This window comes from Bubalus bubalis, chromosome 11 (assembly GCF_019923935.1).
Source record: "Bubalus bubalis isolate 160015118507 breed Murrah chromosome 11, NDDB_SH_1, whole genome shotgun sequence".
NCBI lineage: Eukaryota > Metazoa > Chordata > Mammalia > Artiodactyla > Bovidae > Bubalus > Bubalus bubalis.
In genome coordinates, this window is record NC_059167.1 from 95,852,099 (window position 1) to 95,867,846 (window position 15,748).

At 39.5% G+C, this 15,748-nt stretch overlaps 2 protein-coding genes across 6 annotated transcripts in view; one reads left to right on the top strand and one right to left on the bottom strand.

The window, feature by feature from the left end:
* Nucleotides 1-11,452, bottom strand: part of POLK (DNA polymerase kappa) — a 79,537-nt gene extending 68,085 nt beyond the window's left edge. For all 3 annotated transcript variants that reach the window (XM_044925477.2, XM_006074034.4, XM_006074033.4), the window contains exon 1: nucleotides 11,331-11,452. In XM_044925477.2, the coding sequence (XP_044781412.2) occupies nucleotides 11,331-11,423 (93 nt within the window). In that variant the 5' untranslated portion in view covers nucleotides 11,424-11,452. The remainder of the gene's footprint in view (nucleotides 1-11,330) is intronic.
* CERT1 (ceramide transporter 1) overlaps nucleotides 11,342-15,748 on the top strand; it is a 132,805-nt gene continuing 128,398 nt past the window's right edge. The window contains exons 1-2 of one of the 3 annotated variants that reach the window (XM_025296391.3): nucleotides 11,342-11,486; nucleotides 11,721-12,135. In XM_025296391.3, coding sequence (XP_025152176.2) covers nucleotides 11,401-11,486; nucleotides 11,721-12,135 — 501 coding nt within the window. In that variant the 5' untranslated portion in view covers nucleotides 11,342-11,400. The remainder of the gene's footprint in view (nucleotides 11,487-11,720; nucleotides 12,136-15,748) is intronic. The other 2 variants (XM_006074038.4, XM_006074037.4) reach the window with 2 other exon arrangements.

Consider the following 15,748-nt stretch of genomic DNA (forward strand, 5'->3'; position numbering starts at 1 on the left):
TCAAAAATCTGGGCTAGACTATTCACTAGCTAGGACCTTGGGCAATTTATTTATTTGAACTTTAATTTCTTTATATGTAAAATAAGGATAATGTGTATGTTGCAGGGTTTTTGTGAAAAATGAATACTAAATGTGATAAACCTAAAACAATGCCTACACTGAGTAGGCCCTTAACAAATGATACTTCTTCCTTACAAAAAACTATGATGGAATTTGGTTCTTTAGTCTCTCATTAATTTTAACTGTGCTTAGTGATTTTTCTCCTGGTCTTTGTTAATTGCAATCCCTACAATTTCCCTTCAAAAATTAACCAACTAAACTTATTCCATTCATCCATATACACTGATCACTTACTATGTGACAGGCAATTTTAAAGCTCTCCATGCTCTTTAATAATAATGTGACTGTTAAAACCATAACAGTTTTATTACTTATTTTTGTCTATATTTCTGAATAGTCTTAGTATTACTGTCTGTATTTTTAGACACATTTCTGTATGCTAGAATAACGGGTCTATGAAAGTGTGGTATGTATCTCATTTTTACAGCACCCTAATTAGGGTCCCCATATAGCAAGTTCTTAACAAATACTTTAAATGAAGACGAAGGTAAACTGTATCACCATAACAACATGTGTATTTCATAATGATAATTTTCAGTTTATGTGACTAAGGAAAAGAGGATCTGAAATTACAGTAAAAGTGAAACAATGAAAGGGCTGGGAAGAAAAATAGAAAGCAAACACATTGACAAAATAATTATCATGAGGATTCTACCAATACTTAAGAATATCATAATGCTTTATGTAGTATGGCTTTAATACATTACCAAAAGAATTTCTCGATGTAATGAAAAGAGGCTACAAGTTAAAGACTCAAAAGCTTGGGGAGAAAAACAGAAGGAAAAAATATATATGCAGAGACTAGACAGCAATATTCCTGTTTATCTATTATAGATGTATGCTATGCTATGCTAAGTTGCTTCAGTCGTGTCCGACCCTGTGCGACCCCATAGACGGCAGCCCACCAGGCTCCCTCGTCCCTGGGATTCTCCAGGTAAAAACAGTGGAGTGGGTTGCCATTTCCTTCTCCAATGCATGAAAAAGAAGAGTGAAAGTGAAGTCACTCAGTCGTGTCTGACTCTTAGCGAGCCCATGGACTGCAGCCTACCAGGCTCTTCTGTCCATGGATTTTCCAGGCAAGAGTACTGGAATGGGGTGCCATTGCCTTCTCTGATAGATGTATACTACATACTTTTTTTTCACTTTCTAAAATTTTTTTTAATTGAAGAATAATTGCTTTACAATGTTGTGCTGGTATCTACCATACATCAATATGAATCAGCCATAGGTATACATATGTTCCCCTGCTATTAAACATCCAACCCCACCCCACTACTCTAGGTCATCACAGAGCATCATGTTGAGCTCCCTGCGCTATAGGGTAAATTCCAACTGGCTCTCTCTTTTACATAAGGTCATATCGATGCTTCATGCTACTCTCTCAGTTCAGCCCACCCGCTCCTTTCCCCGCCGTGTCCATAAGTCTGTTCTCTATGTCTGGGTCTCTCACTGCTGCCCTGCAAACAGGTTCACTGGTACCTTTTTCTAAATTCCATATATATGTCTTAATATATGATATTTGTTTTTCTCTTTCTGACTTATTCACTCTGTATAAGAGGCTCTAGGATAATCTACTTCACTAGAACTGGCTCAAGTTCATTCTCTCATTCCTTTTTATGGCAAGTAATTTTCATTGTATACATGTAACACAACTTCTTTATCCATTTATCTGTTGATGGGCATTTAAGTTGCTTCCATCTCCTGGCTGGTATAAATAGAGCTGCAGTGAACCCTGGAGTATATGTGTATTTTAGAATTGTGGGTTTTCTCAGGGCATATGCTACAAACACTACTTTTAAGACTAAAGGATTTTTTTAATGTTATAGTGAGACCTATTAAATACCAACTACTTCTGATACGTTTTTAACCCTACAAAACCAAACATATAAACAAAAGTTAATGAAATACAATTTTAATTTTATTCAACAGTAAGAAAGAATATTTCTGCTTGGAACATGTCTGGCTTGGCTCTAAGGGTGGCCTACATGTTCTTTGAAATTCTGTTTCTGAAATCAGTCTTATTGATGAATGTTTGAACTTTCCATGGGATATGACATATTCCTAAGCAGCTGTATGCAATGTATTACCAACAGGTACCTTTCCCTTACTCAAATAAAGTTGTCCTTGGAGAGTTACATGGTAAAATATCAACACATAAGTGAGTCTAAGATATATATGCAAGTAACCTTAAGAATCAGAGTAACAGCTGAGTCCTAGCAGTATGAGCATAATAACAATAATTGATGTCAATAAAACAAAAGTCTTTCAATCCACATGGAGTGTGGGTAGTTAGAAAGAGAACAAAGAAAAAGAAAGTAAGTAAGGTAAATATTGACAATGCCTAGTTAGATAGCCATCATATCATCATAACAGGGAAAACCCAAGTAAGTGGTCCTAATCATTTAGAATCATAATTGAGGAAAATAAAAATATGAGGCAGGGATATAGTAAAAGGACATCAAGCCTATATTTGAAACCAAGAAATGAAGAGCACTTGCAGGGCCTGGAAAAATGGTGAGACTATTTAGGGACTCTTGAGAAAAAGAATCAAAGTAAGTGGGAAAACGAATCTAAGTAAGTAATTAAGAATAGGTACAGCATAATCCCTATGCCCATGAATCAATTAAAATAGGATGGAAGGCATGTTATGAAGGTTCTATTATAGATCATTTTCCTCCTAGCTTCTCACTATTTCTCACTGACTCCCTCCTCTGCTTTTCCCATGACTTCTGCCAATGACTGTTACAGAAGAGGAGGAACAGAAGAGGAAAAATAATAGCAGACAATAGCAATGCACAACACATATAAACAACAGTAATACAAAGGAAGGGGAGGAATGAAGAGAAAGAAAACAGTACAAGCATACACAGGAAGGAGAGAAATTCTGCAGCTGTCTGGCTGTGAGAACCATTCACATATAAAGAATGCACATAAATTCATCAGATTAATTACAAGGCTCCTTTTTCCTTCCAGGTTGTTTTCAACTTACTATTTTTAAATTAATTTCTATTGGAGTATAGTTGCTTTACAGTGTTGTGTTAGTTTCTACTGTACAGCAAAATAAATCAGTCATACTTATCCATATATCCCCTTCCTTTTGGACTTCCCTCCCATTCAGGTCCCCACAGTGCATTAAGTAGAGTTCCCTGGGCTACACAGTAGGTTCTCATTAATTACCTATTTTATACATAGTATCAATACTGTATATATGTGTCAATCCCAATCTCCCAGTTGCTCCAACCCCTCTACAAGGCTCCTTTTATTCAACTAGATTTTATGATCAGCTTTTGGTATTTTTCTCAGTAACTGGAAAATTTGTTTTACTATTTATGCTAATTCATAGACTAGTACACTTGGGTTACTTACACTGGATATGACTATATCTGTAAAGATCTAAGTCTAACAGAAAATTACTAATGTGGGAGATATGCATGCCAGATGCTGACTACAGACAGGTAAAATACAACCATTTTTTGGTACCAACTCAAAAGCTTAAGATACACAGGGAGGCAATGCCATGAATAGTTTTACATTCACTTTACACACGTTTGTATACTACTCCCTTTTTTGAATACAGTCACAAAGATATTACAAAAGAATTCTGTACAAGGTCACAAAAGATGAACACATGCAAGTTTCTTGCAGCCCCTAATATTTCTGAAACTAGTGTTCACATTGTCAGGAATGGATATAGATGCATTCACCACATTTCACTTAAATGAATATCTACTTTGATATACTTATGAAAATAGCATTTTACAAACGCATATAACACCACAACAACTGGGATGTACATAGCAATAAAAAGAGACTGGTTATACTGATGCCATTTATTAAGTTAGCATTTATTTAATACACACCAAAGTCAAAACGGTTATTAAGGATGAAGTCCTAGGACTCACACTCAGGGACTGTCGGCTTGTTCACTCTGAACTCAGGGAGAACCACCATAGTGGCAGAAACTATATGATTCTTTAACAGGCCTGACAGGAACCCTAAGCCTAACAGACAAATATAATTTATTAGTAGTCAAAACAGGAAAAGTGGGAAACAAAAGCATTCAAAAGGGCAAGCGATTCATGTTAAACTGGAAAAGGTTTGCAGAAGAGCTGTTAAATCTTTTAAATCTCTGAACTTTATTTAGGGCACATGCTGAATGTCACACACACAGTTATACGTTAAAAGAAAAGGAGATCTATCAGTTTATGATATTTCTAATGTGACAAGATTCATAAAACAATTAACGTGATAACTTGATGGTAAGAGATCAGCAAACAAAGACAATCCTTTTTTCTTTAAAATCCCAAACAACCATTGTTTTAACTAAAAAGACCTGGGGCAAGTGGCCTAAGGATTAGAAAATACATTAGAGAACAGGAGAACAGGATTTATCACTGTCGGATCCTAGGAGTAAAAGGTGAAAGTGAAGTCGCTCAGTCCGACTCTTTGTGACCCCATGGACTATAGCCTATCAGGCTCCTCCGTCCATGGGATTTTCCAGGCAAGAGTGCTGGAGTGGACTGCCATTTCCTTCTCCAGAAGAGTAAAAGGTACCTTCTTTTAACTTACAAAATACTAGCTCAACTCATATGTATTTCTTTCTTATCTTGTTTTCTGTTATAAACTCCTTGAATGCAGACCTACACAATTCCCTTCTTTTTTTTTTAATCTATAACTATTTTAAAATTATTCATAGTAGACAGCATAATAGCTTACATATCGGATACTTGCTGAATTAAACTATTAACTGAAAAGATAAGGTAAAATACATTAATTAATTATATTGACTGCCTTCTAAGCACTATTTTGGGGACTAATATTTGAAAAAAAGTGGATAAAAAAATTTTACAGTCATGTTTTTAGTAGAAGAAAAAATAATATATACAGTCTAATACAGTCATTTAACCATTATCATGTTATTCCTTTTAAAAGAATATTTGTGATTTGACAATTAGATTTTCATATATGTTACATAATTCTTTTCCCTCAGAATGCCCCCTTTCCCACACCTACAGTTATAAACAGATTATAATGTAAATTATATATATACTAGACATGCCTATTGTTTCTAGTTGGCCTCCAACTCTCAACAAACCACAGAAGGGGCAGACATATTCCATACTTTTGGGAAGAGCTAATTACAGTGCTGGCTGGCTAACTACCTAAGAATTTAAACTTAGACATTGAGTGAAAGTGAAAGTCACTCAGTCTTGTCCGACTCTTTGGGACCCCATGGACTATACAGTCCATGGAATTCTCCAGGCCAGAATACTGGAATGGGTAGCCTTTCCCTTCTCCAGGGGATCTTTCCAAACCAGGGATCGAACCCAGGTCTCCTGCATTGCAGGCAGATTCTTTATCAGCTAGCCACAAGGGAAGCCCAAGAATACTGGAGTGGGTAGCCTATCCCTTCTCCAGGGGATCCTCCCGACCCAGAAATCGAACCAGGGTCTCCTGCATTGCAGGCGGATTCTTTACTGACATGGAGAGGGCCTGGAAACTGACAGGTAGTTAAAACAAGTTGGACAACATGCAAGATGAGATATGAAGAGACAAATAAACTGAGACTGAGAAGACAAGAACAGAGATGAAAGATACCATGAGGCCCCACAGATGAACAGAAAAATACCAAGACCTCATTTTCCAAGGACTGAAATATGCATACAAGGCCCAGCTGAGGATTCAGAGAGCTCTACAATAACATCTCTTATTTGAGCTACCCAAAATACATTTCTGATCCCTTCAGTCGAAGAGCCTTGATAAAATCATGTAATTTACTCAGTATAGTACTGAAAGTGAAAAGCAGAACAGGTTTATGGGTACAGAATTGTGTTGTTTGCCCTCATGATCACAAGGCTGACTAGGACCTGTGACTCACTGACACTGCCCAACAGCACAGGAGAGTATCATACTGCATACTGCTAGCCTGGGAAAAGAAAAAAAGTAAAGTCCAAAAACCCTAAGTTGAATCATTCTAAGTCGGGGACTGTATGTATGTTTTTATGTTCTAAAAATTAAAAATAGGGAGGAAAAAAGAAGGGGAAATGCTTAAAAAAGCAAGTACAGACCTCCCTCAGTATCCACAGGGGATTGGTTACAGGACTCTTTGCAGATACCAAAATCCATGAGTATTCAGGCCCTTTATGTTAAATTGTGAGGTATCTGCATACAACCTGTGCATAGCCTCCCATATACTTTAAATAATCTCTAGGCTACTTATAACACCTAATATGATTTACAAATAGCTCATGTAAATGACATATAAATATCATGTAAATTATATATAAATAGCTGCTGGTGGGCAGCAAATTCAACCTTTGCTTTTTGGAACTTTCTGGAATTTTTTTCCTGAATATTTGTGACCTAAGGTTGGTTGAATCCAAGGATGTGGAATCCATAGACAGGGAAGGCCGATTGCACCATATCTCACTGCTTCAAGAACACATCTCTTTTTCATATTTTAACTTTTCAAAACTTGGGATATTTCATATAATCCTTGTCAGTGAGACAGCAGTTATGACATAACTGTCATTATCTGTGCATCAAAATGTGAATAGGGGTCGGCAGCTTGGGGAAAATAACTCTGAAGACATGATGGGGCCTTCTTAAGAAATGCTGTAATCATCAATTCTCTTTATGTTAAAGAGGGAAATGTATGGAAAAACAGGGACATTAACAACTCTAAGTTGAAAATTAACTTAGAACACTGTATGTAGAGATTAATCTTTAATTTATATCATTTATAATTAGACGATTTCTTCTGTTACAAAAGTGATACACAGGCACGCACATACTCACATGACATACTTTTTTTCATACCAAAAGGTACAAAGAGGAAATTCAAGTGGTCCATAATTTCATTACCCAGATTATTATTCAACACATTAAAAAGCGGAAAAAAATATCAGCTGTATTGCTTACACGCTGTATTTTGTTCACTTGTACTTTAGTTTTTAGACTGTTGCTATTCATAGATCATTACCTCTACTTCATGGATTAGTAATTCTTAAGTTTTAAAAATCAGGTTTTGTATGTAAATTTCCAGTTTTTAACTGATTATGTTTCAGTTGGGAACAGTATTATAAAGATTACCATGAACAGTTAAATTCCCAGCTTAGCTAAAAAGCACTATTTAACTCAAAATGTATCTTTACCATAATAAACACTGTGGGAATACAGAACCTGTAAGCACTGTTACGGACTAAATGTGTTCCCCTCAATTCATATTTTGAGGACCTAACTCTCAATATGATTGTATTTGGAGACAGGGCTTATTAAAAGATAATTTTGTTTGTTGTTGTTTAGTCACTAGGTCATGCCTGACTCTTCTGTGATCCCATGGACTGTAGCCCACCAGGGTCCTCTGTCCATGGGATCTTCCAGGCAAGAATACTGGAATGGGTTGCCATTTCCTTCTCCAGGGGATCCTCCTGGATCAGGGATGGAACCTGAGTCTCCTGCATTGGCAGGCAGATTCTTTACTGCTAAGCCATGAGGGAAGCCCTATAGTTAAGGTTAAGTGAGGCCATAGGATGGGGCCCTAATCCAAAGGACTGGTATTCTTAATTAGAAGAGATAATGAGACCAAGGCCACCTAGCATGTTGTATTTTGTTATGGCAGGCTAAGTGGACTAATGAAGGCTCTTTATAACATCATTTTTAAATATTAGACAATGACCTCAGTTTCAACTTGGGACATCCTCTGCTACTATAATTCCAGCATCAAGAAGACATATTTACTTCTAGACCCCTACCCGGTGATTAGTAAAACTGCTAGGTTTTTGGTTTCTGTGTCACTGCAATGGGAGAGGGAGGCAGGGATGAAGGGATTGGGGTTTTGTAGAAAGAAAAAGGTGGGAGAATGAAGCAAGGTGAAGATGGGGAGAAAGAAGAGGAATTGAAGAATTCTAGTGGGATGACAGGGCTTCCCAGATGGGTCAGTGCTAAAGAATCACCTGCCAATGTAGGAGACGCAAGAGATGCTGGTTTGAACAACAACTATTCTCTTTGATGTTGTATGACCTTTGGAAAGTTATTTAAAATCTCTGGGTTCAGTGTCTTCATGTGAAGACATACTAGAAATAGAAAATAATTATATTAGAAATATAAATAATTATATTATAAATATAAATAATATAGTTTCTATATTAGAAAAATAATATATTATTTCTATATTAGAAAAATAATATATTATTTCTATATTAGAAATAATAATAGAAATAGAAGAGCACCTAATAAATTCTATATTAGGGTTAAGTAAGACAGCATAGATGTAAGGGCTGGGTAAGTGAAAAGATATTCAAAACCATTAACTGAATTAAGAGCACAGTTGCTCTGATATACTCATCTACAAAATAAACTATTTACACAATTCTTCCCACCTTTAGGGGTCTCCTGAATCAAAGAAAATGGTATGACCTTTAAAATCAGATCTGTTTTCAAATCCTAACCCCAATACTTAGTAGCTATTTGGCACTGGGTAAGTTACTTGGCAGCACTGAGCTTCAGTTTCATTATCCTTAAGATGAAGCCAACAATGCTTACATTATGTGGTTTGTAAGTTAGATCAGGTATATAAAGTATCTGACCAAGGCTAAGAACTAATAATGTAAAGATGTCATTTGCTTCACAAATTAAGTGCATTATTAATCCAAATTCCAATAGAGTGTTTCATGTAATTTGACAAAATGTTCTAAAAACTCATCTGGAAGAGAAGATATACAAAAATATCCAAACGAGAAAGAACATTAGGAGTTTTGTTATTATATATATGAAAATAGGATAAAGTTAAATAATTAAAACAGTATGGTATTAGCACAGCTATAGACAAAATAGATAATAAAAATGAATGAAGTCCAGAAACAGACCTAGATACAATATATGGAGATTTTGCAAATCACGTAAATATAAGGGTAAGAAAAACTATTAAATAAAACAGTGGACCAAGTGGTTGTTCTTAAAACAGATGAATACAAGTTTAAAAGTTAAAAAAAAAAAACTAAGAGACAATATAGAATATTGATAAGGTTGAGGATGGTTCTAAGTAAGAGAGAAAACTCAGAAGCTATCATTCTCACAACAGAATAAAGAGAAAGCTTGTGTATTTCATTCTCGTATTGCAGTTTCTTACCATTAACAGAAGAGAATCCCAACCTCTAAAATGGTATTCTGATCAGTGTACAAAAATCCTTCTGTACTTAAAAACATTTAAAAAATAGTCGTGTAAGTACAGAGACACACACAAAGAAGCTTTTTTAAAAAGGCAATTTCTCTCATTAATTCTATTACAATTCTATTACAATTAAACAATTCCCTACTGATTAAGTGGGCAACTTAGTGATGTAAGCATTGGTGCTTACAACCACACAACTTAGAAATTCATAAAATACAACAGAAAGTTCAATTTAAAAATAAATATATACGATGCTCTCACGATTCTATTGATAAATTGCATTATGAAGTGGATTTTTCAACATTTCATAATCATTTCCTTGAGATTTATGAGTTAGAGTTAAAAGAATCAGAGACAGGAAGTCAACTATGTTAGGTAATTGAAATGCAAAGCAAAATTTGCTACATTTGACACTCTAAAGGTGAAGTGAAAGTAGCTCGGTGGTGTGCAACTCTTTGTAACCAGGAATTCTCCAGGCCAGAATACTGGAGTGGGTAGCCTTTTCCTTCTCCAGGGGATCTTCCCAACCCAGGGGTAGAAGCCAGGTCTCCCGCATTGCAGGCAGATTCTTCACCAGCTGAGCCACAAGGGAAGCCCAAGAATACTGGAATGGGTAGCCTATCCGTTCTCCAGGGGATCTTCCCTACCCAGGAATGGAACCGGGGTCTCCTGCATTGCAGGTGGATTCTTTACCTGCTGAGCTACCAGGGATATAATTTAGTAATTCAATAAAGAGGGAAAATGTGCTAAGTGAATTTTTTCTATTTTTCTGTTTTGAATGACAACATTGGGATTCTCTCCTAATTAACATACTGAAAAAGTATTTTCAAAAGCTTATCTCAAGGTTTTATTCATCTGAATGGCTTTCAATTATGCGTTTTCACTTGATTTCACAACAGAAAAATAATTTGTAACTGATTTACAACAGATTCAGCATTTCGTGTCAATCTAGGAAAACAAAACCCTTTCTATCATTCCGTTTTTTTCCCTGAAGATTCCAGTTAAGTTGACCTCTATGGCGACTAGAGCCTTCTGGCCACTGAGCCTTTTCCCACAGACTGAAAATTTCACTTCTATCCTCCTGTAACCTGCAGTAAGCAGGTATTCTTTCTAAGGTTTAATAAGGAATTGTACTCTTGGCAATTATTAGGAAGTTGACAAGATGGAAAAGAAGCAAACAAGATGAAAGAATTGATGCTACAAAGTTAACGATCTCCCCATAAAAATTATCTTAATATATGCAAAAAAGCAAAATGAAATGTTAGATCTTCTCTCAGTCTTTCCACTAATTCTAGTCTTCAGGCAAAGCCAACCTCCTACTGCTTAACCCGTTATCACTCAATAAGATTACTGCACTTTCATTTATATTATGCAAGAAAGTGGCCACGAAGCATGTGGAATCCTAGCTCCCCGACCAAGGATCGAAACTACATCCCAGCATGTTAGGCGAAGTCCCAATCACTGGACAATGAGGGAAGTCTCATCTCATCTCTCTCACCTCACATTCTTATTTTCCTTTAAAAACTCTTCAACGTCATTTATTCTCCGACATCTCCAAAATTACTTTCCACAATTAAAAACTCTGTAAATCTAACAAAGAAAAGTTCTTGCTCTGGTGAGAAGGGACTAAAAATTCTCCCTTCTAAATTGGGAAACCTCAGGTGAAGTCTAACTTCTAAACGGCGAGACGGAAGATCTTCGAAATTTGCAGAGGTGGTTTGACGGAAAGAAATGCCCTTGTCATTAGAGAGGTCGCAACCCCCCGGCCCGTGGTTGAGGCAGAAAAGCCCGGTATGCTTCTGCCCAGGCAAGCGGCAAGATGCTATCCGGCTTTGGGGAAACGGCCACGGAGGGCAGGCCCGGGCATCCCCCGCAGCTGCCTCACGTCCCGGTCCACAAGCCCGGAGGGTTCGTCATAAACATGCTAGGCACAGATAGGAGCATGGCACAGGGGACGGGTCACGCAACTATCAAACGAAGCCCACCCTCCCTCTGACGGTCCCCAAGGCGACCAGCCCTCCCGGCGCGGATCACTTACCAGTTGCCTCCGGACCGCGACTACAACTCCCAGGAGGCTGCGCAGCGCACGAAGCAGCGTCCTTCCCAGAATGCAGCACAGTGGGGTCCCCATCCCGCCTTCTCCTTTCTCCGCTCCTCCTACTTTCCTACCCGGCGTCACCCGGGAGGGCCGGAGGTAAGTTGCGGGAGGGAACTCCGAGCCTCGGCGTGAAGCGTCAGACGTTGGGAGGGGGACGGGGCGGGGAGCAGGGGGGAGAATGGGAGGACGAAAGGGAGGGAAGAGGGGAGGGGAGGGTAAATAGTGGGCTAGGCAGGAAGATGGCGGCCTAGCGGAGGTGTGAGTGGACCTGGGTCTCTGCAGCTGGGTTTTCCCTCTTCCCGTCTTCCTCCTCTTTTCCTCTCCCCCGAGGTTGGCATCGAGGGGGCCAAATTCGGGCGGCGGCGCCGGGCGCAGCGCAGGGGTCACGGCGACGGCGACGGCTGACGGTTGGAAGGGCAGGCTTCCTTCGCCCCTCGACCTCCTTCCCCGGTCCGCTTGGTGTCAGGCGCGGCGGCGGCGGCGGCGGCGGCGCGGCGGGCGGACTCCATCCCTCCTCCCGCTCCCTCCTGCACCGGAGCGGGCACTCCTTCCTTCGCCATCCCTCGACCCTTCACCCCGGGGACTGGGCGCCTCCACCGGCGCAGCTCAGGGAGCGGGGGCCGGTCTCCTGCTCGGCTGTCGCGCCTCCATGTCGGATAACCAGAGCTGGAACTCGTCGGGCTCGGAGGAGGATCCGGAGACGGAGTCCGGGCCGCCGGTGGAGCGCTGCGGAGTCCTCAGCAAGGTGAGCAGCCCGCGAGGCTGAGGGGCCCCCTGCCCGGACTCACCTGCCGCGAGGCGAGCAGCTGAGGGCACGGGGTGGGGCTGGCAGCGAGAACACGGATTGTCCCGGGGCGGGGGCTGCGGAATGGGCCCGGGGTGTGGGGCCGAGTCCTGCCGCCGAAGTGCCCGGACCGGGGCCGCGGTGGGGGTGGGGGCAGAAGGGGACGGTCTTCTTCGCCTACCCTGGGTCTCGGCGGCCTAGGACCGGGGGAAGCGCGTCCCAACCCGGGGATCCATCCAGTTTGGGAACGGGATGCGCACCGCGACTCGAGACCCCGGGCGGCAGGCGTCCTGGATATAGGAATTCGGGATGAGCAACAGCAGTATCCGAAGGAACGAGTACGGTAAAACTGCAGATCAGACCTCTCCACAGAGGTTTGTCCAGAGATGCTGAGCAGAGCAGGGGTGGGGGATTTTTGTAGACGCAGTTTTTGAGAAAGAAGCCGGAGCAACTCGGCTTGGTGCTGAAATCTGAGGTGTGAAACTATGCCAGGCTAGATGTAGTGAGAGATCTAAATGAGGAGGACTTTTTGTACTTTACTTTTACCCTTTACCCCAATTCAGAGGGAGCTATTGAATCGGCAGGTGATAGGTACAAGAAATATTCCTAGTAACTTGAAACATGTCAGAATGGAAACCGACATTTATTTAGTCCAAGAAGAGTGTTATTTAGTAAAGTATTCTTGCAGACAGGGGGCAGAGTTAGGAAAAGACATTTTACTTTTCCTGTATTTTTTAAAAAACATTTTTTCCAAAATTTTTCCGAAGCAGATAGTCATTTGTAGAATTTGAAAGCTACTTAACGAAAATGGATGAGGCCCCTTTTAAGAGGGAAGGTGGGTAATCTTTTCCGTTGGTAGTACGTGGTTTGGGGTTTGTTGTTAAGGTTTTGTTTTCTTTCCTTCTTTTCTTTCTTTTTCTTTTAGGTTTTTGCTGTGATAAGATCCACATTGCCTTTTTTACTTCGTTTTCTCTTTCTGTTAAACTTTTAGAAATGGCTGGAGCTGGCAGTTAACTTGGAGAAGGGGAGCAGGGTCCAGTCTTTCAACAGGCTGGTCATAAGATACTAGATCATGTGCAGCCACTGCCTATTAAGAAATCACCATGCTTCCAGTATACCTACTTTGGCTAAGCTTTTGGACGTCGTTTGTGTAATCGTTTCATATTAGGCTTTTATATTGTCTTTAGAAGACTGAGAAAGGACCTACAAAAGGCATGAGTATGTCAAAACTAAGGCTTGCACGTGTTAACTTTTGTTTATGAAAAAATTACAGTGTGTTGATAATGTAATCATTATTGGAATTTCAGTGAAAAGTTTTCAGTAAGGTGAAACTCCCCAGGGTCTCTTTGGATTAGATGTATCTTGTAATTTAGGAATCTGGATTGAACATGTGTGATGGGTGTACATTTTCCTTTGGAACTATTATGAATCTTTTTTGCTTCTCAGTGATTCCGATAATTTCACCAAATTAGTATTGTGGTGTGTTAAGTATTTTACAAAAACAAGCTGTACTTTTGAACTATTGATTATCCCTTTTTGTGGGGTAGGAGGATTGTAGTGAGGGGTGGAGTCACCAGAGCTCTGAGTATGCGCTGTGTGTGAGTATCCGAGTATCACTTAAGCAGAGTGGTGTAGTATATACTTTATGACCAAAAAAAAAAAAGATTTTTCTCCGTGATATTTAAGTGCATAGAGATGTAGTCTTTGACCACTTCTTTAGTAGGCAAATGACTTCCATGTTGCTGTGTACCTGGAATCAACAGGGATGTAGGTTTTGGTATTCTTGTTAACAGCTAAGAAGGAAATTTCCCTGAAATTTAGCAATTTATGGATACATATGTTTTCTTGGAAGCTTTTTCATCAAGAATGTTTTATATTGAATGTATGTTTTTAAGTTTCAAGTACATATATATTTTGAATCTTTGTATTCACTTGGTAATTTTAAACAAAGGTTAGAACTCAGTGTCTGTTGTTTAACTTCTGTTTAGTAATGTAGTTAAATCCTAATGCTAACTTGTTTGTTCCCCCACAAATGGAGTGAATTTGAAATGGTGGTGGTACAGTAAACTTGTATGAGAAATACAGCAGCCCAGAGTTTTTTTAATATGAGTATATTTTCTACAGGCTTGTTTCTTAGACACGTTAAGTTCCAAAAATACTGGGTTGACAATAATTCTAGGTGGTTATAACAAATGTCAAGTTGGGTTATGGATGGGAGAAGATTCAGGCCTTAGATGGACTTGAGAGCAACTAAGCCTGGATAAATCTCACCCAATTTCTTCTGAATTCTCTCCAACTTTATTACCTTATCTTTATCTAATGCTTTCTTCACACACCTAACTATTGGCTGAAATTCTGTCCATCTCTGGAGTCCATCTCAACTATTCTTTCTATGAAGACTTTTATTTTGCCAGCCATCCCAGCACTCCTTTCCTCAAGGGTGTTATCTCCTATGAATATAGTAGAGTATTCATTCATATAGCATTGTATGTATAACTTGCTTCTGATCCTTATTATAAATGTGTGTTTTTTTTTTTTTTTCTCCTGAATTTATGCTTGCTGGACTACTAGGAAGCAGGATTATTTAATTCTCTTGCAGTGCCCACATATCGCCTTGTCTCTGTTGACTGGGGAAGAGTGAAGAAATGTTATGAGGCTAGGAGGAAGGGCAGAAGTCTGCCTTCTGGTTGTGAATAGGAGTTAACACTTCCTGGGTAAAGGGCCTGAAGTTTATGTGGTTATTGGGTCTTCTATAAGAAAATAATATAAAAGTGTGGGCACAAAATTGTTAGTGTCTTGTCTGTCACTTTGAAAGGGATCTGTTCTTGTGAGGTTCCCTGAAGGATTCTAAGCTTCATTTTTGGGGAACCATGATGTCTCAGCCAGTAAAGAATCTGCCTGCAATGCAGGAGACCTGGGTTCAATTCCTGGGTCTGGAAGATCCCCTGGAGGAGGACATGGCAACCCACTTCAGTATTCTTGCTTGGGAAATCCCTTGTATAGAGAGCTTCATTAGCTATTCATAATTCTGCTTCCAACTGAGAAAATACTATGTGCTTGGCAGTGTTCTAAGTCTGTTCTTGCTTAATCTTAAAAAACTTTAAGAGGTAAAATGTGACAAACAAACAGAGGATAAGTAACTTGACCGTAGTCACATAGTTACTAGTTTTCTGAGAGGCAATAATTGAATACAAGGTAGGATTAAGGTATACCAGTCTAAACAATTTCTATTGTAGGCAATCAGTTGTTCATGTAAGTTTTGTAACTGGAGACTAAATGAGGTTAATATGTAAGATAAATAAGCAAAATATGCCTAATAAATAAGATTATGTAAGTTATGAAATTAAAAGCAGACGATATCAGAGGTAAGGTTATTAAGCCTTCTCAGGAACCCAGAAAGTATTATTTGGTCAGTTGTGTCCGACTCTTTGCGACCCCATGACCTGTAGCCCGCCAGGCTTCTCTGAGCATGGAACTCTCCAGGCAGGAATACTGGAGTGGATAGCCATTCCCTTCTCCAGGGGATCTTCCTGACCTAGGGAATGAACTCAGGTCTCCTGCATTGCAGGCAGAT